General features: G+C 41.3%; 4 protein-coding genes across 4 annotated transcripts; all 4 read left to right on the top strand.

The window, feature by feature from the left end:
- The first annotated feature begins 357 nt into the window (after positions 1-357).
- LOC121476473 (olfactory receptor 52H1-like) lies at positions 358-1,329 on the top strand. The gene has a single exon (XM_041730524.1). The coding sequence runs from the start codon at positions 373-375 to the stop codon at positions 1,327-1,329; it is 957 nt and encodes a 318-aa protein (XP_041586458.1). The 5' UTR covers positions 358-372.
- A 2,512-nt stretch (positions 1,330-3,841) lies between these two features.
- Positions 3,842-4,366, top strand: LOC121476127 (elongation factor 1-delta-like). Its single transcript, XM_041729867.1, has one exon. The coding sequence runs from the start codon at positions 3,842-3,844 to the stop codon at positions 4,280-4,282; it is 441 nt and encodes a 146-aa protein (XP_041585801.1). The 3' UTR covers positions 4,283-4,366.
- Positions 4,367-9,410: 5,044 nt separating this feature from the next.
- LOC121476125 (olfactory receptor 52H1-like) lies at positions 9,411-15,949 on the top strand. Its single transcript, XM_041729866.1, has 3 exons — positions 9,411-9,526; positions 13,353-14,352; positions 15,892-15,949. The coding sequence occupies exons 1-3, from the start codon at positions 9,517-9,519 to the stop codon at positions 15,947-15,949; spliced, it is 1,068 nt and encodes a 355-aa protein (XP_041585800.1). The 5' UTR covers positions 9,411-9,516.
- LOC121476644 (olfactory receptor 52H1) lies at positions 9,463-27,727 on the top strand. Its single transcript, XM_041730766.1, has 5 exons — positions 9,463-9,526; positions 13,353-13,412; positions 21,307-21,497; positions 22,467-22,623; positions 26,781-27,727. Exon 5 carries the CDS (start codon positions 26,800-26,802, stop codon positions 27,712-27,714), a length of 915 nt encoding a protein of 304 aa, XP_041586700.1. The 5' UTR covers positions 9,463-9,526; positions 13,353-13,412; positions 21,307-21,497; positions 22,467-22,623; positions 26,781-26,799; the 3' UTR covers positions 27,715-27,727.
- Positions 27,728-27,803: the final 76 nt, after the last annotated feature.

The raw sequence follows: 27,803 nt of genomic DNA, 5'->3' as shown, positions 1-27,803 counted from the left end.
ATAAAAAAGTATACACTATAATTTTTAACTTTTATCAGAGCTATGTTATATCATGAGAGAGGAATTGCAGCCAGTCTGGAAGGCTGCCGGGAAAGTCGTGTAAAGTAGCCGAGATGGCTAGAAGAAGGAACATCTTCTCTTGAGGTAGAATGACTGTAAGTCTCAGTATATCTGAGACAATGCTAGTTTATGCAAACTACCTGCTGTTGTCTCAACACAAAACTTTATTTATTCCAAAATTATTCTACTTAACTGATATGGTCTTGTTATATTTAGGAGTCAATAATGATGGATGTTGGAAATGAGAGTGACTCAAGTGACCCTAACTCTCCTCTACTGCCCTCTGTCCCCAGGACCTGTATTTAGGTCATCATGTCTGCCATGATCATTTTCAACCTGAGCAATTACAACCCAGGACCCTTCATTCTGGTGGGAATCCCAGGCCTGGAGCATTGGCATGTGTGGATTGGGATTCCCTTCTGTTTCATCTATGTTGTGGCCCTCGTGGGAAACTGCACCCTTCTCTACCTCATCACAGTGGAACGTAGCCTTCATGAACCCATGTTTTTCTTTCTCTCCATGCTGGCCATGACTGATCTCATCCTGTCCACAGCTGGTGTTCCCAAATCACTCAGTATCTTTTGGCTTGGGGCTCGAGAAATCACATTCCCAGGGTGTCTTACACAAATGTTCTTCCACCACTGCAGCTTTGTCCTAGATTCAGCCATCCTGATGGCCATGGCATTTGATCGCTATGTGGCCATCTGCTCCCCCCTGAGATATACCACTATTCTGACCCCCAGGACCATCACCAAGATTGCAGTGGGCATCTCCTGTCGAAGCTTCTGCATCATTCTGCCAGTTGTATTCTTGCTTACACGCTTGCCTTTCTGCAGGACACACATCATACCACACACATACTGTGAGCACATAGGTGTGGCCCGGCTCGCCTGTGCTGACATCTCCATCAACATCTGGTATGGCTTTTGTGTTCCCATCATGACAGTCATCTCAGATGTGATTCTCATTGCCGTTTCTTACACCCTCATCCTCTGTGCGGTCTTCCGCCTGCCCTCCCGGGATGCCCGCCAGAAGGCCCTTGGCACCTGTGGTTCCCATGTCTGTGTCATCCTCATCTTCTATATACCAGCATTCTTCTCCATCCTTGCCCATCGTTTTGGGCATAATGTCCCTCGTACATTTCACATACTCTTTGCCAACCTCTATGTAGTTATCCCACCTGCACTCAACCCCATTGTCTATGGAGTGAAAACCAAGCAAATAAGAGAAAGGGTCATCCTTTTATTTTCTACCAAGAGTTCAGAATGATGTTTAAATATGCTATGGGAAAGCTAAACCCTTTATAGAGGATATTAATGTAACAAGAAAGAAAAAGTAAGCTAATAATATTCAAAGTGAAAACTACATACAGGTGCTTTTACATACCTGGGAAATGGTGTGATCTTTATGAAGGAGATTATTTTATGTATAAAAAATTCCCTGATGATTTGTTTACTTGTGGAATATGAGTTCACTGAATATGAATAGGAAGAAGAGGTCAAAACAGAGACCTGACTTACTTTAAAAGGACAACACGTAAATTCGGATATAGAGATTTGCAACTATAGAGAGAAAAATGTGTTAAGTAAGGCAGAAACATGAAGAGAGAGACTAAAAGTGAAAATATCAATAAAAATTATTAAGGGGATCTTTAGAGGGACAGAGAACATTTACAATAATATCCAATACTTATTATTATTTATGATATGCATTAGAAGTTCCCTTTCAGTGCTCATGCCCACCTCACCCCTCAACACATGAAATCTTTCAATATAAGTGCTATGAGCAGGGTCGTCTACCAGAAGGGTTGCAATGAAGAGGAGAGAGCATATACTCTTCACACCAGCATTGTTAGCCCCAGTGCTAGCAGAGGATGGTAGCTTCTAGGGTCCAAGACACATTGAGGAAGGGAACTGCAGAGATCGTTTCAAACCATTTCACTGGGACAGTAAAGTAGACCTGGAGCCTGTGAGGCCCTTATGTACAGAGTGTTTCCTGGAAGGTGAGAGAGAATCAATTCTCAGACACATAAGTGTGGTACAGGAGGGATAAACAGAGGAACTCTACAGGGAAGTAGCGCATGCATGAGAAGATGCATCTAATTGCACAAGGATCGCATGGCACACAACACCATGTGTCATATTCGAAGAATGATCTAGAGTTCTTATGATAAATCTTTCATTTTTTGAAAATTATCCATTGGTTTAGAATTATCTGCTGAGTACTCACTGTATTGCAATGAGCTTCTAAGCATTCACGATATAAAGGTTAGTAATACAAAGAGTCTCTGCCCTGCTCTATGGAGCTCATATTTTCAGGACAGAGATTCATAAGAAACATGAAAACAAATAAATTCTCTACCTTCAAAGAGTAATGTAACTGAGAGAATAATGAAGTGAATGCAGTGATGCACTACAAGTGGGCAAGGAGGACCAGTGGCAGAGAGGACAGCACAGGCAAAGGGCCTGGGGCTGGAAACAGTGTGACATGACTGTGGACAGAGCAGATGCACATGTGGCTTGAGCACACTGAGGTGGGGGGACCAGAGGAAGGAGGAGGAGGACCTTGGTCAGGTCCTGTGGGACTGGAATCATCCAAACTTCGTTCTAGGAGGAGGAAACTGAAGCCTGGAGAGTGAACATGACTTCTCTAAGGCACACGGCAAGGCACTTATAAATGCAGAGCTTGAATAGCATGTGTCAAACCCCCAGTGCAGAGATTTTTCCACTCCACATAACCTCACTCCTGAGAAAACAACGCCAGAGGGAAGAAAAAATAAGTAGGGATATCAGAGCCCATTTTTCTAATTTGGTGAAGTCTAATTGTCTTAAATTAAGCCCCATCCTACTACCTGAGGATTCTGCTCTATGTACTAGCTCGCTACATCTGCTCACAAATGTCAGAAGAGATGGCCTATTTTCTGAGAAAATGGATTAGCTAAGAGCTGATATTTTTAAAAGTTTACTGAGGAAATCAAAATAAACACATTCTAGGAGGCCTGGGCTGCTCAGTGGTTGGGCATCTGCCTTAGGCTCAGGGTGTGAACCTGGAGTCCTGGGATCGAGTCCCACATTGGGCTCCCTGCATGGAGCCTCCTTCTCCCTCTGCCTCTGTCTCTGCCTCTCTCTGCGTCTCCCATGAATAAATAAATTAAATCTTTAAAGAAAAAAAACCAAACAGATTCTGAGTTAATTTATTTATTTTTTTCTCTTCTTTTTTTTTTTTTAAATTAACTTTTATTGGTGTTTAATTTACCAACATACAGAAAAACACCCAGTGCTGAGTTAATTTAAAAGTATGTTCTCGTTTCATCTTGTTAGGAACACAAAGACAATGTTGTTCACCAACACACAAGAATGGCTCCCATGAAAGATAATGCCCTAAAAAAGCAATACAGCAAGGGATTGTCCTCTGCACTCTGTCCATTACCTTCTCCCACCCTCTATCTTTGAACCTGTTATCGGTTTTTGTTTTTTTTTTTGCTATGTATCTAGATGTGTTTTACTTTATAAGCCAATGACAGCTAGATGTAGCCATTGTGTTCAGGAGAATATGTAGGACTTACGAAAATGAGGAATGGAATAGAATTACAATGTCTCTCTTAGAAGAAAGGAGGCAATTGGAAATTTTATGCTTTGCCTGCCAATTTGAACCTATATTATTAAAATAAATATGCAATGATTTTTCTGTCATATTTCATTTCAGTAACACTCACGATATACATGTTGTAGGCAACAAAATGCATAGAAATTGGCAGTACTGATATGTAGCAAGTACTACCATGCTGCTTACGATTGGAAAGCTTCTAAATTGGCAAAAGGAGTACATCATATATATGTATGGGTTAGACGACCTGTTTGGCAGCGATGAGGAGGAGGACAAGGAGGCGGCACGGCTGCGGGAGGAGCGGCTGCGGCAGTATGCTGAGAAGAAGGCCAAGAAGCCAGTGCTGGTGGCCAAGTCCTCCATCCTCCTGGACGTCAAGCCTTGGGACGATGAGACAGACATGGCCCAGCTGGAGGCCTGCGTGCGCTCCATCCAGTTAGACGGGCTGACCTGGGGGGGCTCCAAGCTGGTGCCGGTGGGCTATGGCATCCGCAAGCTGCAGATCCAGTGTGTGGTGGAGGACGACAAGGTGGGGACAGACCTGCTGGAGGAGGAGATCACCAAGTTCGAGGAGCACGTGCAGAGTGTGGACATTGCTGCTTTCAACAAGATCTGAGCCCCAGCACCGGGCCTGGGTGTGCGAGGCCCCGCAGCCATTAAAGACTGAGATTGCAAAAAAAAAAAAAAAAAAAAAAAAAAAAAAAAACAAACAAACAAAACAGTCCCAGAGGGCTGGGGCTGGGGGCTTCCACTGCGGGGGAAGATTGCTCCGCTAATCTTATGTATTGCAATGAGTGTCATAGGATGTTAGGGAAGCACCAAGAAAGCACACTCAGCCATTCCTCAGAGGCAAGTAAAGCCCCCTAGCAAAATGTATTTCTCTGATGGTGTAGAAGAATATAAAGTTGAGCCTCGTGAATAAGGGGAACAGGACGTGCCAGTCAGAGGGAACTGCCTGAGCCTAGGTAAGAAACCGTGTGTTTCAAAAATCAACAAGTCTTAGGTTGTTGCAGGAATCATCCATAGTGATAATGGCATTCTCAGGGGAGCTGTAGGGGTTGGACATAAAATATAGGGAGACTCATAAACTAGTCTTCAGCAGATGTAGGAAGCTATTTGGATATCATAGATGAGATTTGTAAACTTACATCCCATAGGTTGATTCTATTGTTGGCACTTGAAAGTTAATAATTTGTCACATATTCTTTATTTCCTTTTGCAGAGTAATTGAGGATAAGCATACAGGTCAGACAAATTAATATACAAATATGAGTTTTACTTCTGGTAGTGCTAAATTCAAGAATTGGATAGGGATGTCTATTCAGTTGGTTTCTTACCTCCATGCGTAATATTGGAAGGACATATCCAAGAGAGAGTTCAGATCCACAAAACAATCATTCTTCAGCTGAAGAAATACGTTGAATCACCAATGTAGATATACTTGTAGGTGGACAAATGTAAAGAGGCTTCTAGGAAAGCTCTTCAAACTGTCAATGTGGAAGAACCGTCTTTTTTTTCTTTTTTTAATTCCCAACTACTGTAGATTCAGGCTTTTGTAAAAAAATAAATAAAATACTGATGAATTGCTGTATGAGTTCTAGCAATCTTGGAGGGGAGTCTTTTGGGTTTTCTATGTACAGTATCATGTCATCTGCAAAGAGGGAGAGTTTGACTTCTTTGCCAGTTTGCAGTGTGGCAGGATATAAAATCGATGTCCAGAAATCAGTGGCATTTCTATACACTAACAATGAGACTGAAGAAAGAGAAATTAAGGAGTCAATCCCTAGTTATTCCTAGGAATAAACCTAACCAAAGAGGTAAAGGATCTATATCCTAAAAACTACAGAACACTTCTGAAAGAAATTGAGGAAGACACAAAGAGATGGAAAAATATTCCATGCTCATGGATTGGAAGAATTAATATTGTGAAAACGTCAATGATACCCAGGGCTATCTACACATTTAATACAATCCCTATCAAAATGCCATGGAAAAATACATTGAATCACCAAGTAGATATACTTGTTTATGGACGAATGTAAAGAGGCTTCTAGAAAAGCTCTTTTCAAACTGTCAATGTGGAAGGACCGTTTTTTTTTTTAATTCCCAACAACTGTAGATTAAGGTTTTTGTAATAAAACAAATAAAATAAAACAAAAATAAAATAGAACACATAAGATTCATTTCTAGTCTTGTATTGAAAGCATAAAATATATTACAGTAAGTATTACTAATGTAAACACAGCACACAAATGAAATACTTGCAGAAATGTATACACTTTTTCTTGAAAGTGTGCAAATCGGTGTTTAATATAGACAAATTATATTACTTTGTGAGATTTTAGCATTCTTTAATTACAGTTACACAAGAAGTCAGCAGTGGAATAGTGAAAGCCTCATATTAAAGATCTATATATAACTTTAGAAGCAATGCCATGCTCTGTGTATCATATTTTAAAAATTTAATGTATCAAAGGAGCTTGCATCTTTCTTGTTAATTTATCTAACATATACTGGCTTGAGATCAATGCTACTTGTAAGCAATAATTTATGTTTATTTTGTGTGTGTGTTGGGTTACATTTTGTCATGCTAGAAACAAGGAAACCTGCCTCTAAAAGTTCTATTATCAAGAATAGAAGAAATGATTTCTAAGAAACTTGATAATGTTGAGAATATTTATTTGAACCTTTTATTCAAAATTAGCTAAGCATTGCTATATTCTCATTATTCCAACAATTTATCTTCTGTGTTTACACTAAATTCAACTGATCTTTCAATGAAAGAAATAGTCTGGATCCTTGATTTTCTATCTGTGGATTTTGCCTTGATGGAAGATGAAATTCAACACATTCTATTCAATGTGCATGGTGTTTAGTGATGAATTTTTATTTTTACAAATGCCTAATATAGAATTCATCACTTCTTTTATTTTTTTTATAAATTTATTTTTTATTGGTGTTCAATTTGCCAACATATAGAAAAACACCCAGTGCTCATCCCGTCAAGTGCCCACCTCAGTGTCTGTCACCCAGTCACCCCCACCCCCCGCCCACCTCCCCTTCCTTTTTTATTGATAATTATTGGTATTTTGTGGAATATGTCATAACATTCTACAGAAAGTCTGATCTTTCAAGCTTCTAACTTGCATATCTACCTCTCAAACTCATCCACCAGTGATAAATATATTGCATGAAAGTAGCAAGCATATTAAGAATACCAAAGATGTCAAAAAAGAAAATCTGGATGCTCCATTCATATCCTTAAGAGGTAGGAACAAAAATGTTTGTTCTTTTGCACAAACACTAAAGGTTTAGTCCATAGTTCAAACATCTCAGTGGGAGTTTTCCCCACAATAGCTATCAGTGCACATCAGAGAGTTCCTCTTGATTGTTTTTGTCAGCTTCTGGGTCATCACACAATAAACAGGGTAATCTGGAATTTAAAACATTAAACTTTATTATTCCCCATTCTGACTATAGCACCAATCTCATTATTCAGTTTAGCTGACTTGTTTTTCCTAACAAGACTTCTGATATAAGCCCCATAATCATCTCCATTGCTGCAGTGTTCCTAGCATCATGACACAATTGTATAGGAAACTGAAAATTTAAACTATGAGGTGCCTGAGTGGTTCAGTTTGTTAAGTGTCTGACTCTTGATTTAGGCTCAGGCCATGATCTTAGGGTCCTGGGCAGATCCAGCCCCAACATTGGGCCCCATGCACAGCTGGGAGTTTGTTTGGGAATTCTCTCCTGCCCTGCTCGCTCTCTCTCTCTCTCAAATAGATGTCAGTTGGGTTTGTTATTTGTGCAGCAGGAAGCATGTCTCCATCTGAGTCTGCTGTGCCCCACCCAAGGGCACTGCAGAGACCTCCCTGCTTGGTCTCTTCCTTTCCAGGGCTGAGGGTATTAGGCATGGAAACATAGGAGAACAAGAGGATTCAGCAGAGATGGCTGCAGACTGCTGCAGATCCCTCATTAACAGTGCACAACTGAGACTCACAGGTTCTCAATCCCACCAGGAATGCAGCGTCGATGGCCCCCTGATGCCCAGAGAAGAGACCCATAAATTCTTCCTGCCCACACCTGCTCTCCCCCAGGCTTGTCCTAGAGTACCTTCGCAGTCCCCAGATCACTGATGCCCTGACTACTGAATGGACAGGGTGGAGCAACAGGGACTGGAGCAGCACTGGATAGATGGAGGCTGAATGTTCTTCCCCATCTTTAATCCCACTTCCCCAGCAGAGAGGTGAGAGCTCCTGACTGATGAGCAACAGGACTTCCTCAGCCAGGCTCAGTCACGGGATCTGAGGGTTCTTGAAAACCTCTTCTTTTCCCAATGCTCTACCTGGATTTATCCCATAGTGATCCAAGCACTGAAGGTCCTGCCACCATGCCAGTCATTGGATGACCTCGGAAGCTACTTTGTCCTGATAGGAATGAGGTGTGCAGATTCTTTTTCAGAGAACAACATTGGGGTGCCAAGGAGAGTGTAGGTGGAGACCAGTGTGGCTGTTTGAAAAAATGGGGTCGGGTGTCACCAGTCCCTTGTCACCATTCCTGGAACAGTAAAACATGGAAGGTGCAGTTGGGACCTGGGAGCAGGGATTAAAGGACAACACCACCACATTCTCTATTTTCTTTGGAAGCAATCTTATATTCAATCTGCTTCTCTTGGCTCCATTGTCAAAGGAATTTCCTTGTTTTCTTTTTTTTTTTATTTTATTATTTTTTTCGAGAGAGAGAGAGAGAAAGAGAGAGAGAAAGACAGAGAGAGACAGAGAAAGAGAGGCAGAGACATAGGCAGAGGGAGAAGCAGGCTCCTGGCAAGAAGCAGCTCAATGTGGGACTCCATCCCGGTCCCCAGGATCATGGCCTGAGACAAAGGCAGATGCTCAACCGCTGAGCCACCCAGGTGTCCCAAAGGAATTTCATTCTTTGGTCTGATTACTTAAAATCTTATACTTTAAGCTTGTCTCTTAACCACTGCTTTATCCATACTCAGGACCCTTCTGATTTCAAATATCCTTTGTTCAGTCCCCACCTGATATATTTTTGTTTTCTTTTGTTTTGTTTTGTTTAAGATATAGGATAGTTGGTCAGATTACACAATTGAGAGCCAAGAGAGCACTGGAAAGGATTCAACAGAAATGGGCTCAACAATTTTTATAACTGCTGAAAAGATTGTCAATTCTATCTAACAGTGTTGTGTATTCACTGTGTTTTAGGCAGAATTGCTTTTCATGTTATTTTATTTGTATTTACATGATTCCTGTAGAGCAGGTGCATTTATTCTTATCCTCAGTTTAGGGAAAAGAAATAAAGGAAATAAAGACATAGAGAGGTTGAATATCTTGTGAAAAGTCCCACAGCTGGTAGGTGGCAGACCTAGGATCTGAACCATTTACTGTGGCCCGCTCCAGATCTTAACCACTGTGCTAGAGGGGGAGTACATGGCAACAAGAAAAGTGGATCATTGTGCCTGGCTTCCCTCTCACTCCTACCTCCACAGAGAGCATGAGGATCAGGAATTCTGATTAAACCAACGGGCAAAGTGCTTAATCCATTCACTCCAAATCATATAACAAAGCTGGGACTGAACACATGCTGCCAGAGTTCATTTCCTGAACTCTTCCCTTCTGTCTTCTTTCTGTGTGACTGCTTCCAGCTGCATTTAATACATTCCTTGTTCTGCTCCTCCCTGGACGGAACACTTGTGCCCCCAGCCCCTTAGGCAGGACACAGTCTGTGAGCCACTCTGAGGAGAAGCAGGCAGCGTGAGAAGGATCATCAGCCCAGGAAGAGGGAGGACACGGGCTCTGGCTTGGAACCCACGGGGGCGAGCCACAGATGGATCGAGGTGAGTCTGAGTCTCTGGCTGGTTCATGCAGGTGTGTGTCCCAGTGCCCCCAGTGACTCATGCCGGCAAGAAAGCATGCCTGTGTGAATGGAGTCAGAACAAGGACCCCCTCAGAGTGGGGGGGGGGGACCCAGGTGAGATGAGCTGCTGAATCTGTGTGAGTGGCAGAGTAGCTTCTCCTGCCAAGAGGAAAAGTGCTCTCTGCTGAGAACAAGGCAAAGACTTCCCAGGCAGGAAAGGGTCCTGGAATAGTGCCTGGAGACCTTATTCCTCGTCCCAGCTGTGTGTGACCCAAGCCTCACTGTGCATTGGTTTCCTGATCACAGAAAGGGGCATGGACATTGATGGCTGCGTGCATTGGCAGGTAGGAGCAGCTCCAGGGCTCCAGCTGTGGCTCAGAGACACAGTCTCCTGCCCAGGAATCAGGGGGAATGGCAATCCCACTGCCACCTCCATCAACATGTCCCTTGTGAACCCCTGACCCTGAGAGGACACTGAGGTGTGGAGGCCTGGAGATGAGGTGAGAGACCCTGCAGAGAGCAGAGCAGGCAGGGGAAGATGAGAAGCTCTAGCTGTGCACCTCTATTGAGTTCACGATACAATGTTCTCACTGAAGTGAAAGTGAATATTGTCAAATGCTGCTGAGAAGTCCAGCAAGGACTCACACCAGAGTGGGACATGGACTTCATTGGTAATGTTAGCAAAAGCTACTTTGGTGGAAAGATGAGGATAGATCTTGGAAACTAGCCCTTTATCTGGTACGTCATTTGCAAGTATCTTCTCCATTCTGTAGGTTGTCTTTGAGTTTTGTTGACTGTATCCTTTGCTGTGCAAAAGCTTATAATCTTGATTAAGTCCCAATAGTTCATGTTTGCTTTTGTTTCTTTTGCCTTCGTGGATGTATCTTGCAAGAAGTTACCGTGGCTGAGCTCAAAATTAATAGAAATGATATTAGTATGAGTTAAAAAGGTAAGTAGGACATGAAAAGCATGTATGTGGTATAGATAACTACACATCTAGCTATGATGAGAGAATATGATTATTTTTTGTAATTTCTACTAGAAAATATTTGAGCCCACTTTAATTGTTTGTTTTTATTTTATTTTATTTATTTATTTATTTATTATTATTATTTTTTACTGGAGTTCAATTTGCCAACATATAGCATAACACCCAGTGCTCATCCCATCAAGTCGCCCCTCGGTGCCCGCCACCCAGTCACCCTCACACCCCACCCACCTCCCATTCCACCACTCCTTGTTCATTTCCCAGAATTAGGAGTCTCTCATGTTCTGTTTCCCTTTCTGATATTTCCCACTCATTTTTCCTCCCCTCCCCTTTATTCCCTTTCACTATCTTTCATATTCCCCAAATGAATGAGAACATATAATGTTTGTCCTTCTCTGATTATCTTATTTCACTCAGCATAATACCCTCCAGTTCCACCCATGTCGAAGCAAATGGTGGGTATCTATCGTTTCTAATGGCTGAGTAATATTCCATTTTAATTGTTTAAATGTTGAAAGAGTAGAAATTTTAAAAGTGTTTGTTGAAGGCAAAGGCAAGAAGAGAATGAATGATTATGAAGATTGGAAAGATTTGAGAGAGAATGGGTTGGCTTTTTGGGACCAGATATGAAAGGGAATTTTACGATTATAACAGGAAATAAAATGTAGAGTATATGTATGTGCGTGTGTATGTGTATATACATACATATGTGATGTGATTGCTGTCTTACGTGATTGCATATCTAATGACTTTAAATCTGTATGAAGTGAAATGAAAAAAAAAAAACTGTTGAGAAGGAGAGAGCTGGAGTTGGTGGATGTGCTTGGAAAAAATTAGGAAAAACTCATCCAGGGAGATGATGCTGAGCAAGATCATGTTGATAGTCATCAGGCAGTGTTGACAGTGAGCTTTAGTTTGATGATCATGAGATTATGGAAATAAAGTGACTTTATTTCTTGATCTGAAGTGACTTTCCGTCTTGATCTGAAGGTCTTATTAGCTTGCTGAATCTAGGAGTTGGGTTTTGCATACATACGTGATGGGAGGCCGGTGGAACAAGGGCAAGAAAAATATGTGTAAGAGAGTGGTTGATGTGGTGAATCAGAATTTACCTTAGATTACCCAGGTTAAATTTAGTATCTTCTTCCATATGAATATCATATATATGCTATTTGCCATACACTCTATAGAGAATTACCTTTCTCACATGAGAATCTAAGAAAAGACTCCCTGGTTTTATTTGTAGCTCTAACCTTTGCTTACCTTGCAGCCTTTGGCAGATAAATTACCTTCTCTGTGCTCCATTTCTGCATCCTGAAAAATGTAGGCAACATTATTACTATCTCATAGAGTTTTTAAGATCATTACAGAAGTGATTTCATGTAAAGTTTTAACTTGTGTAGTACTGTGAAAGTTTCCCAAAATATTGTGTTTTATGTTATGGAATTTCTTTGTTTGCTTTTATCTTGACCTGGGATTTAAATGTGTCAATTTTATATTCCTTCCACTAGAGGTCCCCTCCTTATTTACCAAGAGCAAACTTTTTTTTTTTTTTTTTTTTTTTTTTTAACGTAGTTGGAACTGGAGGATATTATGCTGAGTGAACTAAGTCAATCAGAGAAGGACAAACATTATATGGTCTCATTCATTTGGGGAATATAAAAATTAGTGAAAGAGAATAAAGGGAAAGGAGAGAAAGTGAGTGAAAATATCAGGGAGGGTGACAAAACATGAGAGACACCTAACTCTGGGAAATGAACAAGGGGTAGTGAAAGGGGAGGTGGGTGAGGGGTTGGGGTGACTGGGTGATGGGCCCTGAGTGGGGCACTTGACGGGATGAGCACTGGGTGTTATGCTATATGTTAGCAAATTGAACTCCAATTAAAAACAAAAACAAAAACAACAAACAAACAAACAAAAAAAAAAAAAGGGCACACTTTTCAAGATTCCCCTTTCAGTGCTGAGAGGGGGCTGGAGGCTGAACTGTGTGTATCCATTTCCATATCATTCTCCATGATGAGGCACCAAACATCAGTCTCAGAGAACATTCTGGTCTGCAAATCCCAAGTGTTAGAGTGTAAGGGAAATCAGGAGAGTAATTGCAATTGTTGTAGGGTTAGTGCGCTGGACACACTGCAGTTTAGTGTTAGGTTTTCCACACTGACTTCCCTACATCCTAGGCCTCTTCTCAGCGCCTGGCATCTAAGAGTGTGTCAACTGAGCAATCACCTGGTTGGCACCACAGCTGTGGTGGAGTTTTAGCTGTGGACTGTACTGACCTTGGCTCTGCACGTTATCCAAAATGAGATCTTAGGTAAAATTTTCTCTCAGAGTGTTAGATTCTAGAGCAAAACAATAAAAAACAAATGAGGAGAATGAAAATACTTAGAAGATTATTCTAAATGAGATGATACTGTGTAAAGCCTGACGTCTAGTAGGTTCTGTCATTGTTAATTATCCTGTTATTTTCCCATTGTATCCCCACTTTTCTTAGTTTCTTTCTCTGTATGTACTTAGATTATAGTTCTCTCTGCTCAAATCAATATATCAAAAAATCGCATTATTATTAATATAATTTTTATACAGTAGTATATACTCTTAGGTATTAAAATGGGAATAGCAGTTTGAAGAGATTCCAGATGCCCAAGGGTAAGACTACTACCAGGGCATCAAGTCTAGGGAATCTTTCTTGAAGAGATGAGCACTGGGAGTATCTTTCTTGGCAGACAGGAAAGAGGAGAACTAACCGGAAGGAGAGAGTGGACGAAGAATTACCATACAATATTCTCAGGTTCACTATATACTTTTTGTTTTTCAGACTCAAAATCGATTCATGAGACCATCCTGGCCATGTACAACCTGAGTAGCTACAACACAGGTGACTTCACCCTCCTGGGCATCCCTGGCCTTGAGCAGTACCACGTCTGGATCAGCATCCCCTTCTGCTTTATCTATCTCGTGGCCATTGTGGGCAACAGTATCCTCCTCTACCTCATTGCCGTGGAGCGGAGTCTTCACGCACCCATGTTCTTTTTCCTTTCCATGCTAGCCATTACAGATGTGATCTTGTCTACCACATGTGTCCCCAAATCCCTTACCATCTTCTGGCTTGGTCCCCAGAAAATCAGTTTTCCTGGTTGCCTCACCCAGTTATTCTTTCTGCATTATAGCTTTGTCCTGGACTCAGCTATACTCCTGGCCATGGCATTTGACCGCTATGTGGCCATCTGCTTCCCCTTGAGATACACCACTATTCTGACCCACAGGACCACTCTCAAAATTGTTGTGGGAATTTCCTTCAGAAGTTTCTGCATTTTTGCTCCATGTGTTTTTCTTGTAAATCGTCTACCTTTTTGCGGGACACGCATCATACCACACACATACTGTGAGCACATAGGTGTGGCCCGGCTCGCCTGTGCTGACATCTCCATCAACATCTGGTATGGCTTTTGTGTTCCCATCATGACAGTCATCTCAGATGTGATTCTCATTGCCGTTTCTTACACCCTCATCCTCTGTGCGGTCTTCCGCCTGCCCTCCCGGGATGCCCGCCAGAAGGCCCTTGGCACCTGTGGTTCCCATGTCTGTGTCATCCTCATCTTCTATATACCAGCATTCTTCTCCATCCTTGCCCATCGCTTTGGGCATAATGTCCCCCGGACTTTTCACATCCTCTTTGCCAACTTCTATGTAGTTATCCCACCTGCACTCAATCCTATTGTCTATGGAGTAAAGACCAAGAATATCTGGGACAAAGTTGTTCTCTTGCTCTTTCCTCATGGGACTCATTGGTGTAGGCTGAAGTCTGGGTGGGCAGGGTAAGTTCTTAGTGTATATTAGCTCAGAAACCTAATCTGTAGCCCTAGGTTGAAAGGGACAGATGAAAAAATTATTTGGTAATCAGAGCTGTGGTTTTGCCTGTAATTTTATTATTTTATTTTATTTTATTTTATTTTATTTTATTTTATTTTATTTTATTTTATTTTATTTTATTGCCTGTAATTTAAGTCAGATTTTTACTTACTCATTCAGTTTACAAAACAGTATAATGTGTGTCTGGGCAACTGTATATATATATTTTGCAATTTCTTCTTATTGCTATAAGGTAATTACAAAACTCTTAATGGAAATAATAAAATGGCATCTCCTTTTCATGACAAATATCTTTCTACAGAATCTGAATAATCTTTTTTCAGCTCCATAGATCTTAGCTGTTTACACATCACTGAAGATCAAGAAACTTCTATTGTGATGACGCTGAGGTTTTGGACTTTTACTTTGGTTACTCCAATCCATTTCTAGACAGCATCAAGCACAGGTTGTGGCACGTAATAGGTGCATAAGGAATGTTTATCATACAAATTAATGGCAAATAATCATGAAATCGAAGTTAAGACTGCAGGCATTTATTGTGGACAAAGGAAGAAGGCAATCGGGAACCTAAAGCTCATTTTTCACTCAATCTTGAGAAAGTGAAATGAGATGTGAGTGGTCAGAGGCCCCTAAAAATAAACACAAAGGTGATGCTAACTTCCTATGGCCAATAAGAAGGAAAAGTACATACAGTCTAAGATGTGGGTTTGAAACCCAGGCAGTTGGAAGAACCGGTGGCCCAAGTCTCTTCTTCCTTTTCATACTTCAAAAGAGATGTCGTCCAATGCTAAACATGTCTCTTTATTTGTATGATTCTCTTTTCAAACCCAACATGTCTAAAATTGGGTCAGAGGGAGTCACTCAGTCTATGTTAAAGAATAACTATTTTTGGTGTTTGCCAGGTGTCAAGGGTAGTTGATGTCTGCTTTTCTCCCAGATCCAAGGTGTCCTCAATGCCTGTTGCTTCTTTCTATACAATCTCTTGGAGTCTCCAGTGAGTGTGAGCACCTCCTCTCTCCCCATAGTGATCCCAACACTTGTCACTTTCTTCTGCAATGGAAATGCCAGAGTTTTACATGGTTTCTCTACTTCTACTGCTTTCCCATCCTATTCACATGGGATTAGATTCATCATTCTACAGTAACTCTCAACATATAATTGTAATAAGTAAGACTGCTTTTGTGGACACAGACACTATAGTTTGAGTGTATGTTCTTTTCCTATGTGACAACAGTCACATATTTTCCTCCAGAATTACTGGATATATTTTGAACACCATACATATAGTTGCTATGAAGTAAGTACAGACGGCAGTGGAGGCAGAGAAAAAAAAAAAAGCAGTGATGAAGATTTTTTTGAAAATAAGAAAAGGATTAATATACTTTCCCTCCACCAAGTGTTCCTATGCTTTTATTGCATGAGGGTAAAGAATTAAGCTCTAGTCTACGTGAGAGCTAATCATGATTCAGTTTCATAATCCATAGTGCATATAAACTAGAAGACAGTGAGATGTTCAGAGAAGAGCGACCTCTCCTGCTATGACGAACAGAAGGGAGTATCATCAGAGAGCTCGTAGAGAGAAGACACCGGTAATTAATCATACTCTTACAGAATATAGTTTCAAGCAACTCTTACGTCTCTCATCCCAGTATAGAGCTGTTAGAACATCCTAAATTTCTAATCGGTAAAAGCACCAAAAAAATAAAGATTTTTTTCCTAACAAAGTTGGGAATCATAAGAAGAAGCCAGTCAAATTGGGTTGGGAAGAGTGCATGGTTCAGGAAGAGGAACTGATGTGGCTACAAAGGCAGAAGAAAATGTAGACAAAATAAAATGTCCTTATAACCTGCAGCCATTGACAAATACTTGAGGCAGGCTGAGTATGCTGATTCCCAGGAAGCTCCCAAGAGTCTGAATGTTACTGCCTTGCTAGAGGGAGAAACATCCTTAGTTTTACAATAGCAAAGCCTCCACATGCTCTGGAGTCTTCCTTAGCAAATGAAAATCCTTTTGGAACTTCCCTCATTTTTACTCCTCTCCCCTTACGATCCTGGGGCAACAGTTCTTTCTGCACAGGAGTCCTGTCCCTGTGCTTTATAAAACCACCTTGGCATTGAAGATGTTTCAAGAATTCTTTTTTGGCCATCTGCTCTGGACCCCAAACAATACTATTCAAATCACATCAAAATCACATCAACCACCTTACCTGGGCCTCGACCTGTGGTGCAAACTTGTTGAGTACTTTCCTCTCCAGGGGTTTTTCAGGGGTATGATCTTAATGGAACACATTCATGTGGATTGCTTGGGCTGCAGTCTTCCAGGCTAGGGCTACTCTATGGGGAGGAGAAAGCTTGGCTTGGCTGGAAGTTATAGTACAATAGCCAGAATGGTAATGATGAGGTAGCAGAAGGCATGCTGAGGATGAAGCACAAGCTGATACCCTGCAACCCTCCCCAACCAGGTGGGGTATGTGTGCCGTTCCTAGGCACTCCTGGCTGCCCTAAAGTTAAAGGAAGGAAAAAAGAATACATAATAGAGATGACAGCCCAGCCATACATGAACTTCCTCAGTTTACAGATGTCTTAGTGATTTGCAAGGAAAAATATCTTACCAATAACCTCACTTTCAGAAGGAAACTCTCAACTTGCCTTAATGTTAATGATTTGTTAGAGGGAAAAACAACCTTAACTTGACAATGGTAAGATCTTGTAAGATCTTGTAGGTCCTCTTTAGGATCTACAAGTTCTTTTGAACTTATCCCCTTTTTCCTTATCTCCAACTCCGAAGCCCTGGGAGTTATTATAATCTCCAACTGATTATATAAATCAGTCACCCCTCACAACCCTGGTGCAGCAGCTCTTTCTGCCCACAGGTCCTGTCCCTGTACTTTAGTAAAACCATCATTTTGTACAAAAGATGTCTCAAGATTTCTTTCTTGGCCATGGGCTCCAGAACTCACCTCACCTACATTCTGAAACTACATCAGTAATAAGACCCAGAAACTTGATGCCCTCTCTTTATTCCTGTCTTTATACAAAGTTGCCTGTCTTGGGCACAGGACAGCCTCCTAAGTGACTAACATGGCTGCCAATCTTCAGAGTCCTGTGTGGGGTTTCCTCCTCATTGGGCTAATGTGATCCCCTCCCCTTCCCTGGTCTAGCTGCTTCTGGCAGAGAGACCTCTCCTAGAAACCGGCCTAAACAGCACCTGATTGAATTAAAACCCAACCAGGGACTATTTCCTAGGGAAGTTGGCTGAAAAGACTTCATATGTTAGAATGTTGCTTAGAGCCATGATGGATTTAAATCTTTACTGTTTTCTGTCAACATCCTCCACTAACTACTTAAGTTACACAATTGGGTGATTTCTTTGAACTTGTAAAACTTTTCTAGTGTTTCCATGCATTTGGAACGTGCAGTTTAACATGGCCTTCATGGCAGGGCCTTTGCAGCAAGGCATCCTCGGTCCATATGCTGGCATACATCACAGTCTAGAATGCAAAGGGGAAGCAGGAGAGGGCAGGCCTCCCTACTCCAAGGCCTTTAGGGCATGCGATGATCAGAGCAATCATGTTGAGGGATGGCTCTGGTCACTTTGACATCAAGAACCTCTAGCATATCCTGCAGGTGGGAGACCACACAGGTAATGGGAGTTGGAGGGGCAGATTTTCTTGGTAATAGACCTTCTCTCTTCAGTCCCTAAAGACTCTGCCTTGGGATGCTCTTTAACCCACTGGAAACAGTTCAGATTGCAGGATTTATGGGGAAAAAAAATGGTGACTGGTCATCTCTGAGGTTGAAGCAAGAGAGCTAGTTTCTTATCTCACATAGTAAAAGAATGAATCTTGCGGGCAAAAGAGAGTGAATAAAGTGATAGAAGTTTATTAAGCAAAGATGCAGAGAAAGCTCTCAGTGGTGAGAGGGGTCCTGACTGTTGCCAATGTGGGTCTCTACTGATAGTCTTTCATTTAGAACTGACCAGAGAGCTTATGGCCTTAGCATTCTGTGACGTCTTGGTTCGAGTAAGGACTGGTGATACCATCTTTAATGGCTTCTCTTTTGGGGCGTCTGGTTATTCTTTGTTGTCACAGATGACTATCATAAAAAAGACCCCTTCTCCACCCATACCTAGGGCAGAGTGGTCTGGTTTGTTCCCTTATCTCTGGTTTCCTTACATCTCAGCATTTTTGGGATTTCTGTGAGCCTGATCCCATAGCCCCCTACCTATTTCTCCCTTCCTAGCTCCACCTGTCCCTTACTCTAGGTGATGAGGTTTTGAATCAGGAACGCTTTTTCTCTGTCTTCTGGCAGCACCTCACCTTTTCTGCCTTCTTTTCCTCTTTTGTCTGTATCACCATGGGTGTGGCCTTCATAATTGGTTTCTATATCATCCTTGGTGCCTCTCCCACTATTGGCTCCTCCTTCTTCTCCCCTTGCTGTCCTGGAGGAAAGAACACTCCTGGACTTATCACCTCCCATTTCCCCACCAGTACCCCAGGTAAAAACTGGCAGTGGAGAACATACTGATTGATTTTTTAAAATATTTTATTTTATTTAAATTCAATTTCCCAACATAGTATAACACCCAGTGCTCTTCTCATCATGTGCCCTCTTTAATGCCCATCACCGTGTTACCCCATCCTCCCACCCACCTTCCCTTCTGCAACCCTTTGTTTGTTTCCCAGAGTTAAGAGTCTTTCATGGGTTGTTTTCCTGTCTATTTTTTCCCCACTCAGTTTCCCCCTTCCCAATTGATTTTTCAGTGGACCCAGGTGGAACATAATTCAGTATTTAAACTAATTGAAACTTTTTATTCTATAAGATTTACTAAAGGTCAAATAGCTGGTGTTATCTCTGTTGCAAGTTGTTAGCAAAAGGATGATTTACAATGATAGTTAATCTTCAGTCTCAACATTTCCATGGGTAATTGTTAAGATAGCTTTCAAAGTCTTTGGTCCTCTGAAACTATATAAAAAGTTTTGCTTGGGTGATAAATTTGGATTGAATTAATTGGATATCTAGGTCTTTCCCAAAGAGAATGGAATACTAAAGAAATGATTACCGAAGTAGGTTTGAAGTTTTCACTTATTGCAGAGAAATAAGGATATTTGAGTCTGTTGGAAATCATGTTTTGTGCTTAAATGGTTGATAAATTTGCCATCTAAGGAATTCTGGTGTAAGAGTTCACACTTGGTTACTACTTAGTTTTCACTGGACACTAAGGTTTCTAAGAGTTAAAATTCTGCTAAATGTAATTAAGACTGATGGAAATAAGGGAAACAACTGAACAAAAAAGTTGTAAAATGCTTATGAAGGGAAATCTTTAGAAAGGAATTTTAGGGATCCCTGGGTGGCGCAGCGGTTTGGCGCCTGCCTTTGGCCCAGGGCGCGATCCTGGAGACCCAGGATCGAATCCCACGTCGGGCTCCCGGTGCATGGAGCCTGCTTCTCCCTCTCCCTCTGCCTATGTCTCTGCCCCTCTCTCTCTCTCTCTCTGTGTGACTATCATAAATAAATAAAATTAAAAAAAAAACAAATAAATTCACAATTACTATTCTCAAATGGGCTTTCAAAATTGCTTGGCAATCCTGTAATTCTCTCGGTAATTCACTCTGCCATTCTCAAAGACAATCATTTAAAAAAAAAAAAAAAAGGAATTTTATATGTGATCAGGACTTAGGTTGACATGAATGGATTTTATTTTTATTTAAATTTTTATTTATTTGTGATAGTCACACACACACACAGAGAGAGAGAGAGAGAGAGAGAGAGAGAGGCAGAGACACAGGCAGAGGGAGAAACAGGCTCCATGCACCGGGAGCCAGACTTGGGATCCGATCCCGGGTCTTCAGGATCGCACCCTGGGGCAAAGGCAGGCGCCAAACCGCTGCGCCACCCAGGGATCTTGACATGAATGGATTGGCACTGAGGGGGACACTTGACGGGATGAGCACTGGGTGTTTTTCTGTATGTTGGTAAATTGAACACCAATAAAAATTAATTTATTTAAAAAAATAAAAGTACATTGGTGAAAGATTGAAATTCTACTTTTCTCAGTTCAAAGGAAAACATTTTCTTAAATCGTTTGCACTTGATAAGAAAATGTAAACAGAGTTTTTTCTTCTCTTTTATCTGCCCAGAAAACCAGGTTCTAGGCTTTATCAGTTCTCTGTTTACTTGGTTAAAACTTCTCAATATTAAAGGAGCTAGGTTTTGCTAACAACTATATACCTATACATTGCCTTTGAAATGTCTTATTGTCACCTTGGTTAAATAAATAAGTTAAATTTTGCAATGATCTGTAACCCTATTTATTTACTCATGTGCTTTCAAAACTTTCTGAGGTTTTGGAACAAACTTCCCCAAGATTTGAATTGTAAAGAAAGTCTCATTGACTCATAAGGTCTTTTTATTTGGTATGTCAAGTTGCTCTGGAAGCACTTATTGTTGCTTAATAAGTCTTAGATTATGTTTGGGTAAATGCCATTTTAGAGATGATATGCACTTTATAAAGTTATAATATGTTCTAGTACAAGGCCATTATTTGATCTTCTTTTTTTTTCATTACTTGATGTTCTAATTATTGAAGTGTTATGTGTCACAGAAATAACGATTTCCTTGCCAGCTATATCGTAACCACTCATCAGATATTTAACCATGTCCATTTTTGAGTCTTTTTGTCTTTTTTAGTTATAGTTCTTATTTTCTTGCAACACAGGTTTCATCTTAGGAGATTCATTAAAAGGGCTTTTGATACCTTTAAAATCCTAAAGCTAAAATTGGTATTTCCACAACTTCCTAAAAAGCTGCATTCAGACTAAATAAGAATTAGTAACATGGAACTAAATGAGCTTAAAAAGATGAGTATAGTTTGTGACTCTTGTTTGAATCTCATTACAGGACACGATTGGAAACACTAGTTATTTTACTCAGGCTTTGACTGGAATGTTATATTTGAGAGAAATGCATAGACTCAGATACAACTAAACAGCTCTAAGGAGCTAAAGTTGACTTTATGAAGCATGAAGACAATAGAGCCTTTTGGAAAGGTTGGCCAGATGCCTTCTTAAGAGCTCCCAACACCTTACCAAGTGAGTAAAGAATGTCAATTCCTGGCAAGGGCAAGAACCTTAGGAAACATTGGGGACCTCTTGAAGAAGAATTTGCCCAAATGTATAGGTATTGCAGGCATGTGAGATGGCAAGTACTTGGCATAGCTTCTGGCATGGAGAGGCTACCACAAGGTCAATCTAGATTCCTTATAAAATATATCAGCAAAACAGAGTCTAAAAGACCTATATGACTAGTCACTATTCTTACCGAGTTTATATAAATCATTAGGTCAAGTTTGTTAGAATTAGACTTGCTTTACAAATGAATTAGTACTGATTTGGTTATCTCTGATTTAAAAGGAGGGTTATTATAGACAGAAAATGTGTCAATAACACATCTTTGTAGATACTATATTCTAAGCACTGAGACTCAAGGAAACTGGATTACTCTTTTACCATTAGGGCTTCTCAGAAGTGGGATTGCCTCCAAACCACCAATATGATTCTGTCCCTCTGAATTACTATATGAAAAGCCCTTTCTCACTGTAGACCTGTCAATATATGGAGATTATAATGGTCTGTTAAATTATTCACTTGAGGCCAGGCGAATTCATAAATCTCTAAATGCACACACAAAACATATCCTCCCTAAAACTAATCTGATGGTCACTAGCAACCATATAAATGACTGGAAGTCTAATACAGCAGGGGTTTTAACTTTAAAATGGAAGGGCCCCTACTGGGTCATAATATGTACTCTCACTGCAAAAGAGTTAGAGGGACACTCTTCATGGGCTCATATATAGAGAATAAAACCTTATCTCCTTCACATGAAACCAATGAGCGAACTAATGTGCCTTCTTATTCCTATGAACCTGTGGAAGACCTCAAATTTCTCTTCAAACAACAATAAAGGACTGGAGGACAATTTTAGTTAACTATCAGGTCTTTTTATTCAGACTTCTATTTCTTACTATAATACTAAACCTTCTTTTCTTGTCTTTTCAGGTGTCTCCCTGCCTGGTGCCAAACATCTAGCCACAGCTGATCTTTTCTACTCAAGGAGGTTCATATATGATGCCTACCTTGCATTGGCTGCCTCTGCCTTTGGGAACTCCTATATGAATCGCCCGTTTGATTCATATAGGCCCGTGTTGAGCCATAGGTAGGGATATCTCTATGTCTCTATTAAGTTGGAAGAACTTATGGAAGATAAGACCTTCCACCCTCATCAACCTTAACGATTTAAGGTTGTCAAAATTGTTCATAGGGGATTGATATATGAGAAACACAGGCAGAAGGAAATGTAGGGAAATTAAATGTCTTTATAACCTGTAGCCCATTGAAAAATACTTGAGGCAGGCAGAGTATAATGTTCCTCCAGGAAATTCACTGGTCTACCTAGTTTGTCAACCCTTCCATAAGCGCAAGAGGTAGGTACTATATTATTACCTTCTTACAGATACTAAGTGCTTTGTCTGAGCTCTTTATCCAAGGAGTGGGGTCAGGGGGCAAGAGCTTGAAGCTAGATGATGTGACAAGTGGACAAGTGCAGGGCCATATTCCCACAGGCATGCAGGCTCATGTGCAATGTAAAATATAAATATCCAGAGGCAGTATCTTGGGCATGGTTATCATAACTTCTTCAAACTTTCCCCTTGAGAGTAAGAGGATGCCAGGGTCCCTCAGGCCCTATCTATTTACTTCTTCCCCAAATTGAATATTGGCCAGAAATAATAAATGAGCAGGGAATCCATCTTTCGACCATCCCTTGCTTTCTCCTTCACTTATTTCTTTGCTTGCTGCTTGCTCTTCTTGCAGAGTTTCTAGCTGGCTGTTGATACAACTTTTCTTCTTCCTGTGTGGCCCAATGCTCACCATCTAGGTGAGTGTTAGTTGTTTGAGGGGTGTGGCCTGAAGTAGGAATTGAACAGAAAGAAGAGGTGGGTGAGACTTAGGGCTCAGTTTCCAGGAGCCATGCACTGAGACTGTCATTTCCTTTCTGGGGCATTTCCCACATAGAATCGCTAGTCATGGTTACCAGAATTGCACAGATGCTCCATCAAATGAATGACAAAGATCCAGACAGATCCACAACTATACACCTAGTTTGAGCATGGCCAAGCTGAATGTTGTCTGCAAATTCTGGGTCAGACGTGTGAGGAGGACTCACCACTCTGACCTAAAGAATGGGATTAAGTCTGCAGTTGTGTGTGTGTGTGTGTGTGTGTGTGTGTGTACATGCATGTATGCCTGAGAGGCTTCTGTTGGTTTGGATGCATGTATGCTCTGTTCTCTTCTTCACTGAGTGGTCTGACAGTGAAGGATGGTACAGATTATATCAAATGCGGTCTATAGGGAGACATACAACAGTCCATGCTTGCTATGGGCTAGACTGCAGCAGGGAGTGGTTTGGGGGCATGTCTTTTATGTCCTAATAATAACTAAGAATTAGAGCTTTTAGACCCTTTTCAAACACGTGGGAACCAATGAATTATACAGTTCAAAAAATCTCATCTATGTTCACACATTTTGTAAATCGGGGAGCTGGAATTTAAGTGCTCAGCGAACTGATCTGACTCCACAGCATACCCATGTGCCAATATTTTCTTGTGTTACTATGGGCCTCTGTGTCATGTGTGTGTGTTTCACCATAATACCATAGACACATTTAATGAAATGAATACTAACACTTTATATCATCCAATACCTATTCATATTTAAATTCCCACAATTACTCATCAGCTCCCAGCCCTTGTTATTTTTCTAAACAATTCATAAGAATTGCTTTGGTGATTCATTCTCTTAAATTTCTTTAGTCTAGAAAAGTATTTTCCTCATCTAAGCACCTTCCACTCTGTTAATAGCATTGACTTATTGAGGAGACCAGGCTGTTTCATAGATTGCCCTGACTTCTAGATTTGTCTGTCACAATCGACAAGCCTCAGAGATGACATTGACCATGTGTGCCCATGTGTGTGTGTTGTAAAGGCTTTGGGTGACTGTGTGAACATTTGTTGTGTCTGAGTGCATGACACGTAAAAAGTAGACAAGACTCCCCCTCACATGGTTATGAATGAAGGATGCCTGCAGACAAGCTGAAGAGCTGGGATTGATAGTGCTGGGCTCAGGATCCTGATGCCAGGTGCTGTTTCAGACTGTGAGCAGCACACAGATGGGTGGGTTTTCATATGAAGGCTGAACAACCCAATTATATCTCTACCGTTGGCGAAGGGTGAGCCTTCGGCGCCCCTGAATGCATAAGAAGGAGACGAAGGGGGATCCCTGGGTGGCGCAGAGGTTCGGCGCCTGCCTTTGGCCCAGGGCGCGATCCTGGAGACCCAGGATCGAATCCCACATCGGGCTCCCGGTGCATGGAGCCTGCTTCTCCCTCTGCCTATGTCTCCGCCTCTCTCTCTCTCTCTGTGACTATCATAAATAAATAATAATAAAAAAAATTTAAGAAGGAGACGAAGGTCACTCAGCCAGAGAGCAGGCATACAGAGCAGATGGGGGCTGGACTGTGGCCACTGTGTGAACTTGGGGAGTGCTCCTGAGTCTAGAACCTAAAATAACAGAGACACTTTAGAAGAGTGTTTCTGAGGCTTCCAGGAAAGTGTTTTTCTGTATAGATAAGGGAAGGTCAGAGATGAAAGAAGAGATCATCCTACTTCTGTTTTACCAAAAGCAGCTTGGTGGAGACCGGAAGTGTTGGTCTGGCAGATGTTGGTCTGGTAAGCTGGGCCTAAGAATGAGTGAAAATGTGGGGCTTGGCAGAAGGCTGAATGTGAGCTTTTTCTGTCAGGACTCAGAGGTGCATGAATAGCAGGAGCTTCCTGGCATTGCTGCTCCTGGTAGTGAGTGGCTGGCTGTATGGTGGGTTATGTGTAGAATATGAATAACGTTTCATGCAAACACATTGCTGGAGATGAAAGGAAGTACAGGAATCTAGTCTTTAAAAAAGCAGTTCTCCAAGTAAAAGTTCTGGGAATTTACCCAAGAAATAGCAGTTTCAAAATCCAGTTGTGAAATAGGATGTTTATATTTTCATTGGTATGTATACATGTGTTTGTACGATATGTGCAATGTGTATGGTGTGTACATGTACATGGGTGGCATGTGTGTGGTGTGTATGTGTGTGTGGTGCATACATGAGTGTAAGATTTATCTGTGATACATACAGGGTGCTGGGGGGTGTGTTTTGCAGGATTATGGGTTGGTGAACTATTGTGGTAAAATGCGTTTTAGATTGTAAAGATAGATCAGAGAATGTTTGAGATTGTCTGAGAGAATAACTGTTGCAATATCTGTGTATCTATCCAATAGAATATGGATTTGCAAGGAAACAATCCTTCTTTTGGAAATAAACTTTGACAAAGTGTGTTACTAAGTCAACATAATAGAATGTTATGCAGCTGTTTAGTGTAGAAGGTCTTGAAAATTATTTTTAGGCAAGGAAATAGAGCAGAGACTCAAGAACCTCATCTATATGGAACTTTTCTAAATTTTATTTAAGTTCTACATGTTGTTCAGCATAGGCTAAGAACTCGGCCTCTGTTTGTTGAGTTGACAAAATTTTTGGATTTTACCTCCTCCAAAAGAATGGTTAGCACACATATGTAAGAGCCTTAGCCATCCAGGAGCATAAAAGAGCAAGTATTTATGGTGAGGCAAATTTTGATATTCCACATGACAGGACAAGCAAATCTTGTCAAGATCGTGTCAAGACTAAGCAGCCAATAGTGTCTATAAAGACCTAGAAATTGTTTCCAGGGACTCCTGGGTGGCTCAGCGGTTGGGCTCCTGCCTTTGGCTCAGGTCATGATCCCTGAATCCGGGATCAAGTCCCGCATCGGGCTCCCTAGTAGGAGCCTGTTTCTCCCTCTGCCTATGTCTCTGCCTCTCCTCTCAATCTGTGTCTCTCATTAATAAAGAAATAAATCTTAAAATATGAAATTATTTCCACCATAAAAAAACTACACACTATAATTTTTAACTTATATCAGAGGTATATTATATAATGAGAGAGGAATTGCAGCCAGTCTGGAAGGCTGCCCAGAAAAGTTGTGTAAAGTAGCCGAGATGGCTAGAAGAAGGAACATCTTCTCTTGAGGTAGAATGACTGTAAGTCTCAGTATATCTGAGACAATCCTAGTTTATGCAAACTACCTGCTGTTGTTTCAACACAAAACTTTATTTATTTCGAAAGTATTCTACTTAACTGATATGGTCTTGTTATATTTAGGAGTCAATAATGATGGATGTTGGAAATGAGAGTGACTCAAGTGACCCTAACTCTCCTCTACTGCCCTCTGTCCTCAGGACCTGTATTTAGGTCATCATGTCTGCCATGATCATTTTCAACCTGAGCAATTACAACCCAGGACCCTTCATTCTGGTGGGAATCCCAGGCCTGGAGCATTGGCATGTGTGGATTGGGATTCCCTTCTGTTTCATCTATGTTGTGGCCCTCGTGGGAAACTGCACCCTTCTCTACCTCATCACAGTGGAACGTAGCCTTCATGAACCCATGTTTTTCTTTCTCTCCATGCTGGCCATGACTGATCTCATCCTGTCCACAGCTGGATTTCCCAAAACACTCAGTATCTTTTGGCTTGGGGCTCGAGAAATCACATTCCCAGGGTGTCTTACACAAATGTTCTTCCCCCACTATAGCTTTATTCTAGATTCAGCCATCTTGATGGCCATGGCATTTGATCGCTATGTGGCCATCTGCTCCCCCCTGAGATATACCACTATTCTGACCCCCAGGACCATCACGAAGATTGCAGTGGGCATCTCCTGTCGAAGCTTCTGCATCGTCCTGCCAGTTGTATTCTTGCTTACACGCTTGCCTTTCTGCAGGACACACATCATACCACACACATACTGTGAGCACATAGGTGTGGCCCGGCTCGCCTGTGCTGACATCTCCATCAACATCTGGTATGGCTTTTGTGTTCCCATCATGACAGTCATCTCAGATGTGATTCTCATTGCCGTTTCTTACACCCTTATCCTCTGTGCGGTCTTCCACCTGCCCTCCCGAGATGCCCGCCAGAAGGCCCTTGGCACCTGTGGTTCCCATGTCTGTGTCATCCTCATGTTCTATATACCAGCATTCTTCTCCATCCTTGCCCATCGCTTTGGGCATAATATCCCTCGTACTTTCCACATCATGTTTGCCAACCTCTACATTGTTATCCCACCTGCACTCAACCCCATTGTCTATGGAGTAAAGACCACAAAGATCTGACATAAGGTCATCCTTTTGTTTTCTACCAAGGGTTCAGAATGATGTGTAAATATGCTTTGAAAAGGTAATATGTTTTTATAGGGGATATT

The sequence above is a fragment of the Vulpes lagopus genome, chromosome 15 (assembly GCF_018345385.1).
Source record: "Vulpes lagopus strain Blue_001 chromosome 15, ASM1834538v1, whole genome shotgun sequence".
NCBI classification, from domain to species: Eukaryota; Metazoa; Chordata; class Mammalia; order Carnivora; family Canidae; genus Vulpes; species Vulpes lagopus.
Note: the sequence above shows the minus strand (reverse complement) of the source record. Positions and strands in the feature narration are given on the sequence as shown.

What these genes read in the sequence shown, in the direction of transcription:
- LOC121476473 (XM_041730524.1), top strand. Translation starts at nt 373, where the DNA reads ATGTCTGCCATGATCATTTTCAACCTGAGCAATTACAACCCAGGACCC.
- LOC121476125 (XM_041729866.1), top strand. An exon ending in CTGAAGTCTGGGTGGGCAGG is followed by an intron (nt 14,353 to 15,891) that starts GTAAGTTCTTAG and finishes CATAATCCATAG; the next exon opens with TGCATATAAACTAGAAGACA.
- LOC121476644 (XM_041730766.1), top strand. Translation starts at nt 26,800, where the DNA reads ATGTCTGCCATGATCATTTTCAACCTGAGCAATTACAACCCAGGACCC.
- LOC121476127 (XM_041729867.1), top strand. Translation starts at nt 3,842, where the DNA reads ATGCTGCTTACGATTGGAAAGCTTCTAAATTGGCAAAAGGAGTACATC.